The 23,205-nt window shown below is 45.7% G+C and overlaps 2 protein-coding genes across 5 annotated transcripts; one reads left to right on the top strand and one right to left on the bottom strand.

Annotated features, from left to right (window-relative positions):
- Window positions 1–7: 7 nt before the first annotated feature.
- On the bottom strand, window positions 8–14,867 carry LOC121672190 (carbonic anhydrase 4-like). The gene is made up of 8 exons (XM_042044753.1): window positions 14,658–14,867; window positions 5,896–5,949; window positions 5,353–5,523; window positions 3,333–3,490; window positions 3,115–3,207; window positions 2,767–2,830; window positions 2,494–2,657; window positions 8–1,584 (listed from the first exon to the last, which is right to left on the bottom strand). The coding sequence occupies exons 1-8, from the start codon at window positions 14,713–14,715 to the stop codon at window positions 1,399–1,401; spliced, it is 948 nt and encodes a 315-aa protein (XP_041900687.1). The 5' UTR covers window positions 14,716–14,867; the 3' UTR covers window positions 8–1,398.
- Window positions 14,868–15,362: 495 nt separating this feature from the next.
- Window positions 15,363–22,771, top strand: LOC121672191 (lysophosphatidic acid receptor 1-like). 4 transcript variants are annotated; one of them, XM_042044757.1, is made up of 4 exons: window positions 15,363–15,937; window positions 17,551–17,688; window positions 19,673–19,800; window positions 20,376–22,771. In XM_042044757.1, exon 4 carries the CDS (start codon window positions 20,732–20,734, stop codon window positions 21,698–21,700), a length of 969 nt encoding a protein of 322 aa, XP_041900691.1. In that variant the 5' UTR covers window positions 15,363–15,937; window positions 17,551–17,688; window positions 19,673–19,800; window positions 20,376–20,731; the 3' UTR covers window positions 21,701–22,771. The 4 variants fall into 4 exon arrangements, with proteins under 4 accessions (XP_041900691.1, XP_041900688.1, XP_041900690.1 ...); XM_042044754.1 differs by having other exon boundaries at window positions 17,551–17,791; XM_042044756.1 differs by lacking the exon at window positions 17,551–17,688.
- Window positions 22,772–23,205: the final 434 nt, after the last annotated feature.

The following is a 23,205-nucleotide window of genomic DNA, read 5'->3' as shown; positions in this document are numbered from 1 at the left end:
ATTGAAATATAGGTCTGTTGTTCACCTTTAATATTTCATTTCTGTTTGCTCCTCCAAAGATTTTCAATTACATAAAAATACAGTTAAAGTATTAATCTTTCATTTAAACTTAAATACATTCATTTGCTTTCCCATGTTGGGGGTTTTTAAAGCTTTTATGATTGATTAATATGAAAATAATTTCCCCCCACTTTGGTGAGCTGTGGTTGCTCTCACTGCCAGGATTTTCCTGAAAATATATAAAGTCATCTCTGCAAACATTGCCCTTAAAGAAAAAAAAATACAAGTCTGCTAATATGAAATCCTATTTCAATTTGGCCAAAATCTAAAATCCTAAAAGAAGCTGTAACATGTTATATGGCACTAGCCAAAGAGAAATGTTACATCCCCCTTCAGAGAGAAAACTGGAATAATATATGGAAACCCCATTTCCCAAGGTATTTTCTATCAGTCACTGGGTAAGATCTGAAGGAATTGGTGCAAATCACAATCTTCTTGGAAAAAACTATGAATCTTGACCTTATGTGAATATTGCAGGTATGCTACTATAAAAAATTCTATATGTAAAAGAAATATATATATATGTATATATAAGAAAGAGCCATTTCTTGAACTGTCCTATTTTATTAGGCAAATAAGAACTATAAAGGATCCTCAGAGTCTCCTGCTTCAAAAGCAGCCCTCCAAAGAGAAGGAATTTCCACAGATGTGCCTCTGGTAGGTGGGGATGAGCCTCCCTGTTGCTTCCCAGCACATCACATTGGCCATGGCATCCCAGAGAAGGATGAATAAATAACAGAGGAACCTGATAGCCCCAGTCAGATCAGGTGAAAGGAACCCAGTGTCCCTATCTGAAATGAGCTGAGATATTCTGAAGGAAGGAGGAGGGATTGAAGTGTTGGGTGAGTGCCCTTCCCTAGAAGGGATGAGGCAGATGCTGCTCAGCTGTGTGTGAGCATTTCATCTTTGCTCTGTGTTGTACCTTCAGGTAGGACAATGTGGGATTATAGGAATTGCTCCACATTTCCCTGTCAGATCTGAATGTAAACATGCTCCAAACCAACCCTTCACAGGCACTTAAGAGCAGATTCCTCCCGAAGGTTCTCTGTGCAGCTCCTTCCAGTGCTGGGTTAAAACTACAGGATAATCCAGCCTAAGGCTTTCTCTAAGTGTTTTGGCTTTTAAAACTGAATTTTTCATTGCTTTATCTCACAGTTCCTTTGAGTTCTGATGGTTTGGGTTTCACCAGAGCAGCACAGAAGTCCTTGGTTAATGTCTGGAGGAGGACAAGGTTATTCTGTGTTGGGACACAATTCATGAGAGGCTGAGACAAAGAACTGAGAACAGCAAAAATAACATCAAATGAAGGACCAGGATGCTGAACGAGGTGAGAAAGGCTCAGTGGGCCAGAGAGCTCAGGCTGCAGAGCAGAGGCAGCAGCAGCAGCAGCTTTGCCGTGGGCAGGGGGATGCTGGCACTGGACCAGAGCACCTTGCGGTCCTGCAGGGGCTGCACCGGCCGGAAATTCTCCATCATGGGAGTGGAGTTCTTCCCATCAAAGTGCAGTGCTGAGAACTGGGACAGCTGCAAAACAGAACAGGTTGTTAAATCTTTATGCCAGAGGACTCTGGCAGTTGTTGTGCTGCAAACCTGCGGTGCCTGGCTCTGTTTTTGAACCCAAGGGTTTAATGGGTGCATTAAACCTTGCAGGAAGCGCCGTGGCAGAGGCTGCTGGAGAGGTCACCAACTGATGGCTCCTTCAGCCTTGGAAATCACGGGCACTTCCTTTCTGTGGGAGCCAAATGCTTTGTGCAGCTCCAGGGCTGGTTCCCCAGAGCCCCTGACGCACGCGGCCCCGGGCCCATCCCCACGTCACGGTGACACAAGGCAGGAGCACCAGGAATTCTGTCCTTGTTCAGATTCCTGGCTGCACTGAGTGACACTGGGCTGTGCTGGGGGCACTGCGAGCACACTGAGAGCACACTCTAAGGAACTGAAATACAAGCGCTGGCTCTGGGCCAGGCTGTGCAATCTCTGCACAATCTGTGTTTTCCAAGCACTCATAATTCCGTCTCCTCTTCCTGCCTGCAGGTCAAAAACGAGCTGCTTAATGCTGATGTTAATGGGCTCAAGTTTTGGATTTGGAATTATTCTGTTCTGCTGTCCTGACAACAGGAGAAAAGCCGTGGAACTTGGGAGTGAGCAGGTGGCAGCAGTGGAAGTGCTGCTGACGAAGCGCTGAGCTTGGGCGCTGACCTGGGGGGTGTTCTTGGCTTTCTCCTCATGCCGTCATTTCCCCTTCCTGCCCCTTTCCTGCCATTTTCTGAGGGATGATTTAATGGGGTAGATCAGCTGGCACCGGGGAGCACGTTTAGGCTGATGCCAAGAGAGTGTGTGTGGGGAACAAGGCAGCTGAGATGTCACACTGAGGGCAGGCAGCTGAGGGACGCAGCGGCGTCAGCAGAACCTCCAGGCTGTCCCTCTGCCACTCACCTGGGGCAGGCTGAGCTCAACTGGCTTCTCAAATATCGTCCAGATGACGCCCTCGTAGCAGTCAGGGGTGGTGAGGGACCCCTCATACCGATAGTACCTCCCAAGGTCTTCCTCAGGTGGGAGAAGAGAACTCAGTGGCAAAGGATCTATCTGTGCTGATTGCCCTGGAAAAACCACGGGGGAAGATCCCTTGTAACGCTTGTGGCTGCAGGTTTGGCTCACATTTGTCTTCACCCCGCACAGCTTGTGAAATCCCTGACACGAGGGTCTTACCTTTGTATTTAATATTCTCTAATTCACTTAACAGAGTTGCATAGTTTTTATTTTCTTCGTCAGCCTGAAAGGGAAATATGTTGATTCCACATCGTGTATTTCTCTACAAGTGGTTGCTTTTAATTAGTGGTGAATAAAACAGAAAAGGGCCACAAGAAAAAATAACAGCAAGCAGGATGTAGGAAAGGGTAGAGGAACTCAGTGCTGGCAGAATGCCTGCAGAAGATAGGGAGGCTTAATTCTTGGGCTACTGTACCTGACATAAACATAAAATATTGACATAAACAATCCCTCAGCCAAACTGCTGGCTGGGACTTGAGAGGGGCAATTGAAAATTTCACTGCCTACCTTTACAAAGAAGGCCAACACAGCCAAACCATCTGGAGTTTTCTTGGCTTCTGTCACATCTGAAACATCTTCTCTTATGTGGACGATGTGAAGCTGGAACACAACAGCCACGGGCAATTATTTCCACCCTCAGACTTCCCTAGGGGAACTAGCCAATAGGATCTCAAAATTCCAGAGTTCTGGAGTGAAATCCATGACCCACACGCAGTCTCACCTACCTCCATGGGGTATTTCTCTCCATCTATGCTGTGCTCTGAGCCAGGGATGCTTTGTGGCTCACCTGGGACTCCCCAGTGCAAATGGAATTCTACTGCCTTGTATTTTCTCCCCAGACCTCCTCCTCCGACTTTAGGGGATGTGTTTAGTGTCACTTTAACTGGGAGGGAAAAAAAATCCATGAATTGTTTTAAAGGAGAAGATCAGATCCTACATTAACACTATGTGAGAGCAGAGATGTTCTTGAGATTCAAATTTATCTTCAAGTTCTCGCTTGGCTTTTCAGACTGAGTGTTCCAGAAATTCTGCTCTGCAGAAACCAAACTCTTACAAAATCATAGCTGAGATTAATTTGAGATGAATTATAACCATTATGACCTGTGGAGTCTGAGCTTCTTACACCTCTCAGAAGACCCAATATTCCTTCATTTCTTTCTAAGAAAACCCCCTTTATCAAAGTAAATTTGATCCCAGTTTATTTGGGTTTTAACCATCCTTTTAATCTCCTGTTATCTGCACTGTAACATTTCCTTTGGGCAGGGTTTAAAGATTTTCTGTTTTAATTTTGAGCAGTGCTGTGATTTAAGCCTAAATCATACATATCTGAGATATATTTTAAAATTTTACTTTGTAAGACCTCCACGTTAAGCACAGCACTTTTCTTTGCATAGGAAAATTCTGGATTGCAGCCCCAGAGATTTCATTTCTGTTCTGAATTCCGAATTAACTTGGAGAGTGCATGAGTCATTTAGTTCCTTTGCTTTTTAATCTGTAAATGGATGAGTCAGATGTCTTTGTGGGCTTTGTTTATTTAGTTTAAGACCTTTGAGACAGCGACCTTTGCTATGTGCCCATCATGGAAGATAATGAGGGTCTAATCTCACCTGCAGCCTCTAATTGCAGCTGTAATTTAAGCAATAACCTTCTCGTTTAGCACAGGAATTGGTTACCCTCAGAAAGAAGAGATTTTAAAAGCCCAGATTAAACCCCTAATCCTTATGCATGGCTGGGGAAGATGAGAATTATGAGCTATCCTTATAAATATTAATTTTGGTGTAAGAGGGACTGTAATTGGACATCCTGGAGTATCACGCTGTAATGGGAAAGTCATTAATCCATATATGAGTGAAAAGTCAAAACATTCCTTTTTCTTGTGGTCTGCCACAATAGCAATGTTTTAAATTAGAATCTCTGGCTATTAAAATCTCCCCAGGTGCCTTCCTACCTTTCCCTTTGAAATCAGGAAATATTTGCCACTTGCTACTTTCTGCTTTAAGGACCTGGCAGTTAAAATAACCCATCCAGGATTTTAAGAACACCGACAGGTAACTTTAAAAAAAAAAAAAAAATAGAGCACAGATTTATTTTTAAAGTTGAAGTAATTGAACATAATTTTGTTGGAGCAGCATCCTCAGCATTGTGAAGGAAGGTGGAGGAAGTGGAGCAGTTCTGAATTACTGTTCATTGATTCACTGTTTACTGATTCACTAAGTAGCTGATCAATGTTAGATAATTTCCGTGTGCAGAGAAAACAGAGCTAAATCTGAGAAGAATATAGTTCATTATTTAAAGAGCTAATAAGGCACAGCACTGTGAAAGACTTTCCCACACGACACTTTTCTCCAGCAGAGTTCTTTGTGCAGAGGCAAGAGGTGGAAAGGAGAAGCCCAGAAACGAAGGAGTTTCAGCAGAAAATGATAAAACTCCGCCCAAATTGTTGTTCTGGACCCCTCTGCCCACCTGCCCCCAGTCTTGGACTTTGTTTGGGTTGGGGTGTCCAGCTCTGTTTCTGCACAGAACCAGTTCCTGCTGAGATGCTCAAGGGCCTTGTCCACAACCCCAAAACTTGATAATTCCCACAAACTTCCCAGACACCTTTGGCTCCAGAGGTGTTCTGGGAGTTCCACTTCCGAAACAGAGGGGTGGGACCTCATCTGTGCTTCCCTGCTGTCCTCCAGGGACGTGGAAGGAGCGAGGGAAGGCCCAACCCAATCCCACAAGAGCAGCTTGGGCAGTACTTGCCTGTGTGGCCATTATTTTCCACGTCCCACTTGGCAGACCCCTTCATATCATACCCTTCAAAAGTCAGGGGCTTGAGGCTCTTGTCATAAACCACATTTCGGGTGACAATGTTCACAGGGGACTGTCTGCTGCCTTTGCAGGCCCTGTTTATCTGATGCCATTGAAGAGGATCTGTTTAGGGATGAAGAAAATTTATTTGGTTTTTTTTTCCCTGTAGACAGCAAATCCTTGAGAAAGCCAAACCACCCAACCAAACTGGGAAATTGGAGACATCACCCTAACTTCTGGGGTTACTTTTACATTTGTATATTTACATTTATTTGTACATTTCTACATTATCCTTACTGACACAAAATGAGGAATTACCACAGACACTGAGATCTTCAAAATACCCTCTTTAGCACTGACATGGTCACAAATAATGTGACTATGGTGAATTAAAGGCTGAGTTGTGTGATTTTTTTGCATTATTTCTCTCAAGAGCCCCTTTGCAAAGCAGAAGAATCTCCAATGTGATTGGAAAAGTAAATTTCTTGGCAGTACCTTCACACTGTGGCAACTCACACTTCTGGGACCGATAGCACCAGTGGCCTCCCACTAAAAAAAATTAAATAAAAACATCAGGTGAATGAAAATCTGAACAGATTGTGCCCCCAAAGTGCAGCAGGGAAATGGATTGGCAGCTCTGCCCTCTCTAGATCTCCTCCTGGTCTCTCATAAATCATTTTATATCCCCCCAAAACCAGTGCTAGCAGGAATCTTTAGGACTCTGGATCATCAGAATTCTGGATGGGTTGCAGTCCTAAAGAGTTTGATTTTCAAACCTTGGCTTCCTCAACTTCTGGAGGCAGTAAGTTCCACATTTGAATATACACAGCGTTAAAGTAAATTTCCTTTTATCAGCTCTGCACTTGTCAGCCTTTCACAGACTTGTAAATTCACTTATGCAAGAGGACTTATCTCACCCCATTCCAGGAACTCCTTTAAAGGTTACTTGGTGAGGAATTCTGAGAAATGAAGGATCTCACTTCCTGCACGCCCTGGAGGATCTTTGGTCTAACTCAGCCAGGACCCCTCCCACATGGATGGATGCAAAATTCTGCAGCAGAACATCTGCATTTCGCTTTTTCATCGTCAAAAGAAATACAAAATTCAGAGGACAAGGGCTGATTTAACTTTATGTGTTGATCTAGTTAGGAAAGTAGGGGCTGTTTTGTTTATCCCAAGCTGTTTCAGTGGCTCTTTATTTATTCTAAACTTTAAATTGACTTTGACAGGAATAGTTCTCTTTGGCTATTTAATCCCTAACAATTCAAACCCTCTCATAATAATGATTAATACCACACCTTCTGTTTGCTTGGGATTAGTAAATTATAGACATTTTAATAAATGGCTAATCAATTTTAAGGACAACTATGGAGGAGCCCTGTCACTTGACTGGTAATTACCTTAATTTGTAATTTGTAACACACCTGCTGGGAGGCTCAGAATGCCTTTTAACACTTTTATCTTGATATCAGTGGCATAACAATAGATCCATCTATTAAGGATTTAGAAGTTATAGAGAATTGGAATAAAACCTGAGCAGCTGTGGCACAGAGGGAGACCTGGTGGCAATAAGCAATCTTAAAAAATGAGTTTTGCTTTTTCTTTCAGAAAAACGAAACTTCTGCTGAAAACTACAAGCAATGTTGCCTCACTTTGTAGTTTAGCAAGACTCGGAAGAAAAGCAAACTTTGCTTTTTTTGTGTGGTAAGAACTGCAGGGATTTCTCTGTTGTCGTTCCATTAATATTTCCTTAATTATCCAAAAAATGGCTTTGACAAGGTTTTATTCTTTTGGCAGACACACAAAACTTCACTTCCCAGCCCTTATTGTTGCATTTTTCTCTCCAGGACAGTGGCCTGGGCTCCAGCAGCTCCGAGCTTTTCCTCATCCCCACTGGGCAACAGCAAAGTTCCAAGCCCAGGATGTCACCAAGTGCCTTAATCAATATTCTAATCAATAAATGCCTGGAGAATTCCAGGTGAGCTGTTCTCCACACAGCCTGGGCATGCTCCACGTGTGCTTTTTGCATGGATGAAAGACTCCAGGTGTGTTTTTGGCAGCTGCTCAGGGGTCAGCGTGAACTTCGACAACCCCAGCACCCCGGGATTGGGAGTTTCTTGGCAGTTTACACACGAACAAACCTTCAGGAGGAAAAAACTGGAATAACCCAGCAGGAATAACCTGGAAGGATTTGCTCCCAAAGTCTTTGGGATGGAAAGCAGAGGGGGAAGCTGGCAGGTGAGAGCTCCAGGCTGGGCTATTCCAGGAGCTTTCACCGGGGTTGTGCAATGGAGTGGGAGCGTGGCCCGGACATCAAAGCACTTCTGCAATGCAAATCCAATTTTCCAGGTGATCTGAGCCACAATTGGGAGCGAGGGCAGCAGGTTCCTGGGGTTCAAGGCTGTGGAGCTTTTAAACCACAAAAATCAAACAGAGCCACAGCAGACCTCGAGGGAAAGGGAATCATCCCCAGATTGTGCTGTTGGTGGACCTGAATCAGTGTCTGTGTGCCAGAGAGGGAATGGGAATGGGTTATGGAGCCTTTCAGTGGCAAATCCACGTCCCACCCTTGTCAAACAAAGAAATCACTGACTTTTTACTGCCTGAACAGGTGTCTGGCAAGTTCTCTCAAATGAACTTGTGGGTTTCAATCACATCTCAGTAAACTGAGACATGAACATACAAAATCTGTCAGCCTGGGCATCCTGATGATGGGGAGAAAAAGTTTAATAAAATAAAATTGAATTTAAAAAACCCAGCCCTCAGTGAGGCTACAGCTGCCTCACATCCAGCACTCAGGAGTGTTTAATAATTAGTGTCTGATTTTTGCAGCTTTCCACCAAATTCCTGATGTCTCTGAACAAGGCAAGAACTGTGTTTTCCATCGAGTCATTATCACACTTGTGGTTGGATGGTATCACTGAAGTAGAACAGCACATAAATTTAGCATTTCATAAGGAAAAGGTCCTTGAAGTTTTTAAAGAAAGTGTTAATTAAACATTACAGAATGCCTGAGCAAACAGTGCATTCATGTTTATTGTGAATTAGGGGTTTTTTTGATTGGCAGCCATGGAACATTGGGGATCAGGATCTTTTGTGTGGGTACTGCTCAGGAGGAACCACACAAGTCCCTGAAGAGGAAAATTTGCATTTGGATTTTATCTGAGTCGGATGTGACGCTTCCCTCCCTATAGGAACCTTGGATTACAATGGTTCTTTCTTCCCCTGAGCTTTGGGGCTTTCTTTCCGAAGCAAGAAGGGAAGATCTCCGTGGGTTTAGGCATGATTATGCCCTCAGGCATGTTGTCCAGGCCACTTTTAATTGTCTGAACGGCTCCTGCCACTTCCCTTAGAAGACTTTTCCACAGTCTATTAGTCCACACTGTCAGGAAATGTTTCCTATTTAATTGCTTACATTTTCCACTTCCTTATCTGCATCCCATCACTTCTAGAAATATCACTGAACCGCCCTAAACAATTCTTTTCTTTCCCTGGTGTTTACAACATCCAAATAATTCCCTCTTAATCTGTAATTCCTGTCCTGGCTTCATGCATCTTTTGTCCCATCTCTTGACAACCTTCTCTCTCTTCACCTTCCCACCACCCCCACTTCAAAATCTCCCTCTGAATCCTCTTTTTTACAAGGTCTGGGGACCCCTCAGATCCCATCCTCACTGCTCTTTCAATCAAACCTCAGCTCCCACATTCTTTTTCCTGTTGTTTATTTTATTGCTGGAAAAATGCAGCAGAAAGTGGGGCTTTCGCTGTTTTAGGGGTGGGTGGTTTTTTTGGTTTGTTTTTGTAGCTGAGGTGCTGGAATCGCTGCTGTGATATAGAGATAGAGATTGAGATATGCACACCTGGATCGCTCTATTATCAATTAAATCTTGCCCTTACATTTTGTTATGGATCCTTGATTTAAGTGGTCCCGTACCATCCCCACATTGACTTTATTTGGTTTAATTTAGAGTAGGGCTGGACTGGGCTGGCTCTTCCTCCACAGAGGTCAGAACAGTTCAATTTAGGGAGTCTCTCTTGGCACGTGAGCAGTCCCACTTATCTCTGCCTCTTCCTCCTCGAATTTACAACTGGTTTCCTGAGCAAAGTCGCTTCTTGCCACGGGGGTGGCCGAAAAAACAATACAATTACGTATTGTTTTCATTTTATTGTAAACGATTTCAATTGTTTTCGCTATCAAGCCTCGTTTGGAAGCTCGAGGCAACAAAAATAAAACATCCCTGCAGTTGAGAACTCCCTCTCCTGTCCACTGACCCGGGACAGGACGGTGCTGCTGGCTGGGGGCCAGGCTGGGAGCAGCCCTGCCAAGGTGCTATTGTGTGATCTAGGAAAAGACCCTTCAGCTCTTTGGATCATGCTCAGATTGTCTGAATTCCGTAAAAGTTCCGAAATCTTCTTTCTCCTACTCGTGCCCTGCTTGCTGCCCTGCTCGGAGCTGCTGGGAGCCCGGAGTGCTCGGGGTGCTGAGGGACAGGGGTGGCAGGCTGGCAGAAAATGCCCTTTTAACCTGTTCGTGTGCACTAAAGAGTCACTAAAACAGGGGCTAAACAGCCTCTGTTTGTGCCTCTGATAAAGTGGCTCGGGTTTATTCATTTTATATATTGCCAGCTGTTTTTATTGAATGTATTGAGCCGCTGGGAGCGTGAGTGACCTTTATGCCACCAGCAGCCTGCGACAGCAGGAATATCCTGTGTTGCTTTTTAATTCAAATCCCTTCTCTCTTTCAGCTGAGCCCTTTGTTTGTCCCTTTAGCCTCTTGACACCCTTTCAGCCACATCCTGCCTGACCATTCCCTGTTTTCCCGGTGCTCCCAGGGCTGGATTCCCAGAGCCCGGGGTGCCCTCAGTGCCAGAGTTCTCACTGCCCGGTTGTCCTCGGTTCTCAAATCCATCCTCAAAACCTGCTGTCACCTTTGCAGCCTTTTCCACGAAAATGGCAAAAGCTGGGTTTGCATGTGGTTTATTTTTAGGTTTGGCTTGTCTTGGGCTCACCCTATTTTTAGCTGGCTTTGTAGCTTTTTTTTCTATTTTTAGTACAAAAGACAAAGCAAGTTAAAAGCAATTGTTATCTAAGTCTGTCTTTCAAATTAATGAGATTGCTGAGCACAAACTGAGCATATAGACATGAGACTATTTATACATTCCTGAGCATTACACATCCTCAGGAAGCCCCAGTCAGCCCCTTTGACAGACAAAATCAGTTCCAAAAGCTCACGTCGAGATTTGTGTGTCTCCACAAGTGTTCATGGCCATTTGTTGCTCTGCACTTTCAACCTGGAATTTTATTTTTCCCTGTGATACACATCTTCATGCACATCTGCTGCAGGATATGATGGAGAGTGAGCCCTGAAAATCAGTTTTATTGTGGTGGTGAAGCCTTGCAAGCATCTGATGCGAGCAGTGTTTATAGTTTGCACATGCACACATAAATCACACGCTCAATGAGGTCTTTGGAGCACTTACAAACTACAGGAAAAATCCAAAGAGGCTCGAGGATTCTGGATGTGCCCTATTAACATCTGCAAACGACTTCCTTTGTGTCAGAGGGTGAGGGGAAGGTTTTTAGCTGTGACCTGTGATACTCTGCTGTGGATACGTGCCCTCAGAAATGTCCTGTATCAAAGACAGAAGCTTTCACAAAAAATGAGTATCCAGGGCTAAGGTGATTTCCTTCTGTGAGGGGTTTTGCCTTGCTTTGTCTAATAAAATGCAATTCAGAATTCTTTCTTTTAAAGTGTTTTTAAAATTGAATTCAAACAAATCACTTGGTGGCTTTGCTGGCCTTTTGCAGTCTTTTATGCCAAGCTTTTGATGGCTGATCCTGTGGCTAAAAATATGTCAAAAAATCTAATAACAGGCCATTGGATATATTCTGGAACACAACAAAGCATCTCCTGCAATGCCACAAGCAGGGAAAAGAGCCTGCACAGACAGACCCTGGACTCTGCAGCTCTTCTAGGAGACCTAAAAGCTTGTGTTGGTTTTTTGGACAGCTGAGAGAAAGTGTCAAAGGCTTTTCTGCTTCCAGCCTTCATCATCTCAGTGGAAGAGCCAGGAGGATCCGTGGCTCCCGTTTTCTGCAGTACCACAGGGCACAGCTGGAGCAGATAAGGGATATCCCAACCCTCAGCTGATATTTTGCTGTGGGAGAAGGGAGAGCGGAGCAGTGTCACTTGTCACCTGCTGTGTGCAGCTTCTGCCACGCTCCTGTCCTGCCCTGGAGCTGAGGAGCAGCAGCAGAGAGCCCTGGGATGCTGGAGGAGGAGGAGGTGATGCAGCACATTGAGGATTGATGGCTGTGGTGTCCTCCTGCCAGCCAGGCTGAGCCTGAGGAGTTCTGGGAATGGGATCGGGGTCTCTCTGTCCCTGCGCCTTGTGTGCCACCAGAATCAGGGAGCAGAGGGCTCTTGGAGCTGGGATAGCCTGGGGAGGATCAGCTGAACAAAGCCCTGTGTGCTCAGGAACCTTGGTGTCTATGCAGGCATTGCTCCCTCGGGGAAACCAAGGATAAAACAGAGCAGGATTCATCCTCATGCCTGGGGAAGGGGCAGCTTGGATTCAGACCTGATGGAAACACCAGAGGTGGCCCTAAACTCCTCACATGGGTAATTCCATAATTCCTATGGCTCACTGCCTTTTCTCTGTGTTCCAGGTCTTACATTGCATTGATTATCCTCCTTTTTTAATCAGCTGAAAATGCAACTTTTCATCCCAGAGTGCGTCCAAGTGCAGCAGCATCCCAACTTTGCCAGCCCAAAAATGGATTTGGAGCCCAGCCATAAATCTGTGCTCAGATTAGAACACACCATTAGAACTGGAAAGGGAAGAAGTCACAGCATCTTTTTTTTTTTTAAAGCTGCTGATGGAGCTCTCAGGGTTTTTTTGTACCTGAATGGCCCTGAGGAATCCTCAGGATGAGAATTGGTGCTGACGTCAATGTCCGCATGGTTATGGAAATTTAATGGTTGTGAAGGGTAAAAGCATGTGAGCAGAAATATAGAAAATTAGGGGAATCTAATCTCATCTAAATTAGAGGAATGTCCTATCAGGCATCAATCTTTTGGAGCACCAGAGCATGGACTGTGGGAGATTTGTCTCCTCATGGCTGAGTCCTGCTCTGTGATAAAGCAAAAGGTTAAAACGTGCTGGGGTTCATTCCATTCCCACTGAAGAAGATTAATTTTCAGTAACACCTGGAGCTTGCTGTAACCCCACCCCAGAGCTGCTGGAGGGATGGATGGATGGATGGATGGATGGATGGATGGATATCCCTGCTCTCTGAATGGCACAGTAATAAAGCCTCACTCTCACAAGGTTTGGACTATTCCTGTTGGAAATTGCAGACGTTTTGTCTCTCTTTTCCCCCAAAACAACTCCAGAGGGTCCCTGAGCTCTCAAAGGAACCAGAGAAGAAACCTGAGGTGCATCAGTTCAGCTGTAAATGGAACTTGCTGCGATCTGGATGAGCCAGAGGATGAGGGGCTGGACAGAGGTTGAGGGTGATGGTTTGATCTCTGGGCAGATGGCTGCACTAGGTGCCTCAGTTTCCCTCTCCCACCACAGGGATAATGACCCTTCCTTCCTTAGAAAGCCCTCTAAGGACTGTTAATCCTAATTTTAAACCACAGGTGCTTTGCTGTTAAGACAAGGCTGGCAGCGATTTAAAAGATTAGCAATCAGTCACTTGACTTTTCAGTGTGGTGAGTTATGAACTGCCCAGGTGGAGGTGGGTTAAATGAGCTGATCAGTGCAGATCACCCAGGCTGGTTCTGAGAAGTGGCAAGACAGGGAAGAAATGCTTATTTAAAAAAAAAAAAAAAAAAGGAGTACAACAAGAAAGGATTTCTTTCAGCTGATTCTCAAAAGTGACATTTCTTGAAATGCGTAGCCTTTAAGTTAATAAAATGTATCCTGTGGAGCTTCTGCCTGAGGAAAGGTTTGGTGGAGAGAGCAAGTTTCTCGTGTGTTAATGACTGCATAATTTGGTCCTTGCTCAGGCAAATACGTGAAAATAATCAGGGTGGGTGGAGGACAAAAAATGCCCTCAAAAATACCATATATGCATTCCCTGTATTACTTCCTTCTGATAAAGAGATACACCCTCATTAATGACACTAATCTAATAACGGCACAAAGGTTTTCTAGAGAGTCTTTCGGGTTTCCCCAGTAATGGGGCAGCAAATTTAGCAAAGTGTCAAGAGCCAGGAATCAATAGCAGGCAAACACGAGTCGCAGACTTTGGAAAAGCAAAGGCTCTTGGCATTCCTGTTTACCTGCCCCACGTGTGGGCAGCCCCTGCACAGAGAACACCCCCGAACCGGGGACTGAAGGAGAGGGAAGGGACTGGAACTGCCAGGTAAGAATCTGGAAAAGCCAAGCTGCTGAGGGATGGAGAATTAATTAAGAGCAGAGAAATGAACCCAGAGCACCTCTGAACCTTGATCTGCTTTTAAACCATCTCCCTTGAACAGATCTCAGCGCAGCGCTTCCCCCTGATAATGCTGGATCCTTCTTTCCCTCCCTGCACTCTGCTCTATTTTAGTGCAAACAATGAACCCCTCGGCACTTTCAAGAGCTGCAGTGTTTAATTTCGAGGCTCTGCGCTGGCATTTGCATAGGAGAGGGGATTTATTCAGTGTTGCAGCGTTTCTGACTGAATAGAAGGAGGGGAAAAATACCTTCTGCATTTTTCAATCCTAATTATAGATCGTTATTTAATTGAGCCATCCTAAGTGCACAGTGTACTTATAGTGCCCAGGGAGCAAAAATAGATGGGGCTGCTGGGCTGATGCAGCAAAGACATATTGTTCTTTCTCCCTCAGCAGAATTTCATCTTGGATCACACACAGCAAAGCAAAGGGAGTAGAAAATTCAAACAAGTGATTTCTTTCAAGTTTAAAGGAGTTTAAAAGATAAAGAAATTGTGTTTTGGTATTTTAAATGCACGTACATAATAACGTAGAGAGATCAAGTCAAAGCTCATTGATTTTTCTTGGAGGAGGAAGGCAGATAGAATCTCTAAAGGTGAAAAGAAACCCCCAAAGCACTCATTCATTCATGAGAAAAGCCTATCCTTGATAATTTACCACAAATAATAAAAGGCAGAGAAATAAATACATCATCCTTCATTTACCATAGAGAAGAATCAGAGAGCCTTCACTGTATGTCCTGATAGCCAGAAAGAAATCAGAAATGAGAGTAACCTTAACACGGGGTTAGAGAGAGCAGGGAAGGACTTACCTACTGCCTCTGTCTTGAGAATGTGCAGGGAGAGCAGAGCAAGGAGCAGCAATTCCATTCTCTATTTTAAATAGGCTCAGTGTTGAAACCAGAATTGATTAGACTCCTCAGGATGTGATCATATTTCTGCTCTCAGTTTTATACTGGAGTAAGTAGTCCAGGACAGACCTGAAAGCCATAGCAGGAAGGTGAACTCCTCCCCTTTGTAATTTCTCCAGATTTGCCCTGCTCCTGATTTGCCTGAATTTATTCATTCTCCAAAGTGAATGGCAAAAGGAGTGAGGCTTTCTGGCACTGAGCAAGGAGCCTTTGGTGAATAACTGAGGCTTTGCAACCTGCACAGGTTTGGCAGCCTAGGAGTAAAATGTGATGTTTTTATTTACTGGAGTTTTTCTCCTGGCAGCCCCATGACATTCAATTAATACGTGTGTTAAAGTTAATGTTTCCTTTAAAAAAAACCCAGTGAAACAAATAAAACCCCAAGTCCCCCTCATTTCTGCCTCGCAGTTCTCCAAACAGGATTGGAGTTGATTTGTGGGACTGGAAAATGGGAATTCCATGTGCAGCAACAGGAAATGTTTATTAGGTGACATACAACACCTTACGTACGTAATTAAGTAATGATAAATTTTTTTAATAATCCTTTTTCTTAACTTTCTGCTTCTGCTGCTGTAGTATGATATATATACAAATATTTTTTTTTTGTCCCCTTTGTTTTCCTATCTAAATTTTTTAATTTCACATTCGGAATTAAACATGATTATGGGCCAACTCAGACCTTATGTTCAACAAAGTGACACAGCTTTATCACAGACACAGGATCATCTCTGGGACTTCTGGGGGTGGATTTTGATCCAGCTGAGGAAAGCAAATGAGGCAGCGAAACAACTTCTTCCCCAAATGTCCATGGGGTACAACCCCAAAGCTGGGCTGGGTGGGAGAGGAGCAGGAAGCCCGTGAGGGATGGACAGAGTGATGCGAGGTTACCGCAGCTGATCTGAGCGTGCCGAGTCATCCAGCACAGGCTGAGTTCGATAAAAAGGAGCCCAGAAAACTCTCCCTGCCTTGCCCCGGCCCTGCTGCAGTCACAGAGGGGTCGCAGGGGCTCAGGGTGTGACAGTGACACCCGCCCAGCCGACTCGCAGCAGCTCCTCTATTCACACAAACGCGGCTGTAAACAACATCCCAGCAATGAAGAGCTGCCGCCGAGTGTTTTTCCATCCTGCGCTCGGCCGCTCCGGGCTGCACAGACGCCGATCTGCCTCGCACATGGGGATGAGGTAAATAATGACTGCAGGGGGGGAACAATGAGGGAATTCGTGGCATTTTGTCACTTCCGAGCGCGGAGGTCTCTGCGGAGCCAGGTGAATGCTGAGCACGTAGAGCAGCAGGGCGGTGCCAGGCGCTGGCAGCCTCCAAGGGCATCCAAGAGACAATTCCCTCTTCCTTGGGATGGGATGGTCCTCACTGGGGAGCTGAACCAACACCTCTGTCTTTTTTTTTTTTTCTTGGTTTTTTTTTTCTGTTTTATTTCTGTGTAGTCCTCTGCTCAGGATTGGAAAGATGAAGGTTAGAAGTTTTGGTCTTGAAAATCAAGACCAAATCTTGATTTGTTTCTTTTTTTTTTTTTCTTTCTCCTTGTTTCTTAACCTCCCAGCCTGTCATTATCAAAGTGGTAATAAACTGCACTGCAATCACGTTAATCAAGACTTTGTTTGTGCTTGAAAGTGAAGACATACTCAGAGAAAGGCATTCCCTTTCCTTACAAACCCTGTAATCTATATAAGCAGGGCTGGCATCATTTGATCTCCTTATTTTTATTTTTTTTCTAAAGAAACTCCCCTGAAAGGTGCTTGGTTTTCAGTTCTTGATGGCATCGTTGCACTTCAGGGTAGTTCTGATCCCTTTCAGAACCCAAACTGCCCTGAGGTGCAATGATGCCATCAAGAACTGGGTGCATTTTACACACAGACTTCTGGACACTGAACCCGAAGACATGAGAGGATCTTGGTCAGAGGAGATGACACAAAGCAAAGCAGGGGACGACAGCAGATCGCTGAATTCCAGGCTGGTTTTTCCTGGCAGCTACAGGGTAGGGAAGGACAAGTGGGAATATCAAATCCAGTGAAAACTGCACCTATTTTGTGGCCTTGAGAGCCACAGCAGGAAAGGCTGAGAGGGTGAGGCTGGCTCGAGTCCAAACCCTGGTCAGAGATGAGCTGAGCCAGGAGGGATTGTCCCTGCAGTGGAAGCACTTCCAAGGGATTTAAAACACAGATGGGTTTTGTGATTAGCAGTGGGTGATTGGGAATCCCACCCTGCAGAGTGAGAAAACACAAGGTGCTCTCCATTTAGTTGTGTGTTGTCATTTTACTCATTAGAGTTCCCACGCCACTGAACAGGAAATCTGGAATTTCAGCGCTCTCGGTGAAGCAGAAACATTAAAGCTTCATCTTCCATGTGCAAACGTGAGCTGGCGCTGATTCTCCCTGAGTCTGCTGTACTGGGAATGTTGTTCCAGCACCAGCACATTCCATGGAACAGCTGGGAGCAGGGATAAGATTTATTCTGCCTTCTTCACACCCAAATGATCAGCAGAGAGGCTTTGTTTGCCACATACCTGGTGTCAGGTGTTTATCCAGGTTTCTCCAGGTTCTGCAAAGGGATCACTCCAAACCTGGGAGGCAAAATTTCCCCCAGGAGAGAGGCTGGGGGGGAGGAGAGAGCTCTCTCTTTTCAAAACAGCTCCAAAAAATCTTGGAAGGAGATCATACATCCAATTTGTGTCTTCCTCTCCAGAAAGGAAGGCTTTAATCTGCATAAATTGAAGCATAAATTGGATAAATAGGCTCCTTATTTGTTACTCCCTTTCCTGACTCTTTCTTCCTTGCAGGCCTCATGATGCCCATTGAGAGGCTGGGCAGATGGGTACTCTGATCCCACAGCTTTGCTGAAGCTCATGGCAGTGAAACTTGGATTCGTGGAATGATTCTGCTGAGCTGCTCACGTTGCTTGACATTTTTTGGCCCAGGTTTGGTGTTTGCAGCGTGGTGACAGTGCAGAGCTGAGTGCAGGGACAACTGGGAGAAAGCAGAGCCATCACGTTTCCCAAGTTCTGGCGTCAGGAATTGAGTGTGAGTTCAGGGAGGATGTGACAGGGAAGAAAGCAGGGCAAGAGAAATCCCTCATCCTTTGAGAACCTGGATTTTCCTGTGTGTACACGACTTTGCGAGTGACACCACATCACCCCTAGCTCAACCCTTCTCCTCCCTGTGCTGTGGGGTTCCTATTTCCGTCACAAGGCTGCTGCTTTTCTCCTGGTTTCAGGCACAGTTCCAGTTTCCCCTGAGCTGTCAGCACAAAGGACACGGGGCTGCTGCGCCTCGCCCCAAGGTGAGGGTGGGAGCTGTCCAAGGGTTACTGTGCAGAGCTGGGGCTCAGCTCCTGGACCAATTCCCTGTTTTGGAACTTATTTTGGCATGTCCCAGCTGGGGCCTCTTGTTCTGAGCCCTTGTGGATCCCACTGGAGGCTGAGAGCTGCAGCTGGGGGCAATTCTGAGGCTGCGAGCTCAGGTGGGTGGACTTGGATTTTCCAGAGCAGCCACTTGAACCGGCACTAAAAATTCAGCCTGAAGCCTCTCGTGCCTCTTTCTCAGTCTCTTCACCATGGTCAGTGGTTATTGTCTTCTCCACAGGCACAATCAACAGACAATTCTACAAAATGAGGCCATTTCTTACACATTCATCAAAACAAGTTGGGCGTTCAGATAAAGAAATGTAAAAACAATCACAGAACTAAAAAAAAAAAAAAAAAAGTTGCAGAAGGTGAAATCAAGATAAATATAAATCAAAGGCTGCCCACAGCAAGGTACAGTCAGTGTTTGAGGTGTCAGCCTGAGATCCTGGAGATTGGATTGAGTTCCCTGGAATTCTGTGTCACCTTAAAGAAACAATGGCATCGTTCTTTCCCCATTTATAGGATGCAGATAACAATTTCCTCCCAAGTGTAGGGTGAGGGTAAATACAGGGAATGCTGCACAGTTCCTGGAATGGGGGAGTAGAAAATGCCCTTGAGTAGAGGTTGTTCCATGAAGAGGTTGGGCTTTAATTTTAAAGTACTTTTCCTCTGGTTTTGGGAGCTGCAGCTGTATCACAGAGGGTTGGAATACATGAATCTGGGGTTTCTGTATATTAAAGCCCACTAAAAAAGCAGCTTCCACACTATTGTGTCCCTTAATCCAGCAACATTATGCTAATTCGTATGCAATTCTATTAGGGAAATCAGATTACAAATCTTTTGTGGAGAGCTATTTATACCACTTGATATTACTTTAATTACATTCTGCTCTCACATCATTTAGTGTTTTGTGCTCAAACACCGAATTTTCAAATTAGAGCAACTTCAAGCAGCGTTTTCAAGAATATCTGGAGCACTTTGGAGCCCAAATTCACAGATAAGTTATTTTTAGCCGCCAGGATATTTTCAAAGCCCTTTTGCTTTGTGGATATTCTGCTCATCCCAGGTGTCCTGTGCCCCCCTGGGCCGTGCTGCCACTTCTGCTGCGAGTGAAGGGATTTGCTGGGCTGGCACAGAGGTGACAGAAATAGTGGGGCCCTTGTTCAGCAGCAACCTCACACCAGAGGTGTGGCTGCCAGGGCTGCACCAGCTGGGATTACAAAGGGTGGTTTATCTGGGACACTGGGAGAGGAGTATTTTGTAGGATGTTCAAACACCCCCAGGCTTGATTGATCGATTCTCAGCCCTTATTTCTATGTGATCATTCCCTTGTGACCATTTGAAGCACTTATTGCTTACTTAGTCTTGTACAAAGTATAATCCTCATGGGTAAAAAAGTGTATTAATTAAAGTATTCCTAGTACACAAAACCTGGGCATACTAACTGCACATCAAACCGAATATGCTCTCCCACACTTCAATAGAAAAAAAAGCCCTAGAATTCCCCTTTATAAACTCAGAATTATAACCTAATTTTCTTACATTTTTAATTTGGCAGAGCTATCAGAGTTCACAGATTCCCAGTTGCTGCTGCAATGATCAGTGCTGAATGTGGGAGCTCAGCTGAGCTGCTTGGCACGGCCGTGGTAGAAAATTGTGACCAATGAAGATGAATCCCTTGGCAAGGTAACAACAAAATAAGAATTAAATCAGAATAAATAACGTGGCTGTACCTGGATAATTGTCCTGCTCACCTGGACTGCTCAGCTGCTTAAAATCTCCCTGCTCCCACTGGTACCCTGTATTTTACTCCAGCAGTGCCCTCTGCTGAGAGCATGGAATGTGTGTCCCGAGAGCTTTTCCCCCCCCCCGCCAAATCTCGACTATTTTCAGTCGAGTTCTCAAAAATCATTTGCATTTAAAAAGGTGGAGAAAGAAAAGATAAAATTATACTGATGGTTGTTTATTAATGAACAAGCCACATTAAATAAACACAAAACATCCTGTGGCAAAGGCATGGGTGCTGATGTCTGTTGGGTTTTAGCTACGTTCTCTTGCAAGAATTAAGTGGGAAAAGGGCATTTTCTGGGCTGTTGGGGTCCGGGTTGATAACACAGCACTGATGTTTTATTTCATCTCCCTCAGTCACACACTCCCCCCTCCAAACCCACAAAATTCTGCTCCCCCTTTCCTGACTCTCTAATCCTTCATGATCTAATTAATTTGTGAGTTAAAGCCAAATTCACTTCACTCCATTTTAGAATACCACTGAAGGATTTTAAGCTGCAGACGTGGCCACTCCTCTCCCCAGGCCCTGGCCAGGCTTTGCTCTTGTCAAAGGTTGCTTTCAGCAGCTCATCCATGTGGTAGATGTGTTCTGCAGTTTGGGCTATCCTAGCAACTCAGTGGTGAGCAGCAGAGCCCCGAGCTGGCCACCCAATTTAAAGCATTTAAATCCACACCTGGTTAAAGTTTAATCCCTCTCACGATGATGATGTGGCAGCAGGAGCTGCGTGTCAGGAGTGATTCTGCGCCCGCGGATCGAGGTGGGAGCTCTTAGGGAGTATGGGATGAGCAAAGCCGACCTCGTTAGGGGCTGAAAGGAGGATTTTCCACCATGAATGGATTCCCCAACTGCTCTGCCAACTACACCAAGATTTGGAGTCACTACTTGGTGCTCGCCCTGGGCATCCCGCAGCTGACCATCAATGTCGCCTCCGTCATCTTCAACTGCACCGTCATCTTCATCCGCCTGGCCACCAGGGACCTGCACAAGCCCATCTCCATCCTCTTCTGCAACCTGGCTGTCTCTGACCTCTTCACCAGCTTCTCTGGCTTTTGGATTTCCACGCTGTTCATCACCAACCCCGACATCACCATCTTTGGCTCCAAGGACATGCTGGCTCCCTATGCCCTGTACACAACGTCCATTCTGTCCACCATCTACAACCTGGTGAGCATCGGCATCGAGCGCTACCTGGCCGTGGCTGAGAGCATGAGGACGAGGTTCAGGGTGGCCAGGAACCACTCCATCGCCGTGGTCTTCATCAACTGGGTCCTGGCTTTCTCCCTGGGCTGCCTGCCGCTGATGGGCTGGAACTGTCTGCACGCAGAGAGGAGCATCTCAGTGCTCTACAGCCCTTTCTGCGTCAACTACCTCGTCTTCATCGCCGTCCCCAACGTCGTGGTGGCCTTCATCGTCCCTCTGTTCACCTACCTGAGGATTATCATCATCCTGAGGAAGAGGAAGCTGAGGATGCAGGCGTGTGGCCAAGCCACGGGCACCTACAAGTCGGCAGAGACCCAGGTGGCCAGAACCAGCATCTCCATCTGGCTGCTGGCGCTGGTGTCCTACACCCCGCTCTTCATCGGGGTCATCTTCGACGCCACCAACCAGCGGTGCCACATCGACCTCTACCCCGGGGTCTACATCTTCAGGAACTGCACGGCCATGCTGATCACCATCACCTGCCTGGGCAACCCCGTCGTCTACACGCTCCGGCTGCGCACGCTGGGCGCCAAGCTCAGGGCGCTGCGGTGCCTCCCCACCAACCGCGTCCGAGCCTGCACCATTGAGAACATCTAACTGGGGACGGCCCCGCGCCAGCACGGGCCACAGACGGGAGCCAAACCCCTGCAGCGCCTTCGGGCGGACTCGGAAAACGCGCGGCCGTGGCCCTTGAGGCCCTTGAGGCCCTTGAGCACCTTGGTTTGGCAGTGAACGTGGGGAATGGTTGGACTCGATGGTCTCAGAGGTCTTTCCCAGCCTTGGCAGCTCCACGGTTCCCTTGCTGGGGTGCAGAAAGCAGCCCAGGCAGTGGTGGGATGGGGGATGAAGCCTGGGGGATCCTCCCTGTGCCTCTGCCAGCGGCGGGCACCCCGCTCTGCCCGGCTGCTCAGGGGAGCTGTTTTCCTGCAGGTAAAAATAACTCCATTAGCGGTGTTTACTCTGTGTGGGAACAGGCTGGGGCCGCGCTCGCTGCGCTCTCCTCCCTCTCGTGTGGGTTGTGGCTCTGAAGAGGGTTAAACAGCTGCAAAATTCCCAGTAATTTGGGGGGAAATGGTGTTTTACTTTCTCGTTTAGTCAGGCAAAATGTGACTCTGACTGCTGGGTGGGTCTCTATGAACAGGGGCACTCAGCACTGTTTCCCTGCTGTAATTTTAATTGCTGGATGAGGTGTTTTTGTGAGATATTTTGGCTACACTTTCATATTTCTGCTTATAGGGGTGCACTCGAGTCCGTGGTGTGTGAAATTTGTACTGTTCTGGGTGAAAACCTTGGCTGGGTTCTTCAGGATCACAACTGCAGTCCAGTTGCCTGTTCAAAAAGAAATAAAAATGTCAAGGCCAGATGTTTTCTAAAAGAAAAAGGTCTTAACTCCTCCCTCTCAAAAAAAAAAAAAAAAAAAAAAAAAGAAAAGAGTTGGTTAGTGAGTATTTATTTAGTAGATATTATTCTGTCAGATCCCAATGGAGATGGATGCTTATTCTTAGTTACACTGGGATATTTCCTAGGAGAATCTAATGTTTAAATTTCTTTAGAAGCCTGGACTGGATAGATGTTGTGACATCAGCTCATGTTTCTGGTTCTGCACTGCTCAGCTGCTGCTCTGTGGTATTTCATCAACGTACAGCAATAAAATTCCACGAAAATGCACGGAGTGATGATGTTCTCACATTCATCACACACAAGCTCACCCACACCAGCCCTTGGAGTTTGCAGGAGTTTTCTTTCCAGTTTCTTTGCTTTCCTGTTGTTTCCTCATCTCTTTCTCTCTCTGTACCTACGTGCCTGTGTACCCATGTATCTATCTATCATTTATCTATCACCCATCTCTCCATACCTACATCTATTTATATCTTTTATATGTGCCTGTATCTATTCCTCTCTCTATATCCATCTCAGTATATACATCTCTCTCTCCACTCCCTCCTTCTTTCCCCATATGCAGAGCTATCTCTCTGTATATCTATATCCACATATCTCTCCATATTTATCTATTTATAAACATATCTCGAAATATCTCCATATAATGCTCGGGGCCGGGTAGGGCTGCGCTCGGCGATGCATTAAGCGCGCCTGGCTGGCGG

This window comes from Corvus kubaryi, unplaced genomic scaffold (genome assembly GCF_017639235.1).
Source record: "Corvus kubaryi isolate FWS band 111438036 unplaced genomic scaffold, C.kubaryi_AGA036_p1.0 41170, whole genome shotgun sequence".
Classification (NCBI taxonomy): domain Eukaryota; kingdom Metazoa; phylum Chordata; class Aves; order Passeriformes; family Corvidae; genus Corvus; species Corvus kubaryi.
Note: the sequence above shows the minus strand (reverse complement) of the source record. Positions and strands in the feature narration are given on the sequence as shown.

Bases quoted from the DNA above. Each gene is read 5' to 3' on its own strand.
- LOC121672190 (XM_042044753.1), bottom strand. From the start codon at position 14,715: ATGGAATTGCTGCTCCTTGCTCTGCTCTCCCTGCACATTCTCAAGACA. The intron at 5,950-14,657 runs GTAAGTCCTTCC...AATTTTTTTTAG, and splicing joins TCTCAAGACAGAGGCAGTAG to TGGGAGGCCACTGGTGCTAT. The intron at 2,658-2,766 runs GTAAGACCCTCG...TGGTTTTTCCAG, and splicing joins AGAGAATATTAAATACAAAG to GGCAATCAGCACAGATAGAT.
- LOC121672191 (XM_042044756.1), top strand. From the start codon at position 20,732: ATGAATGGATTCCCCAACTGCTCTGCCAACTACACCAAGATTTGGAGT.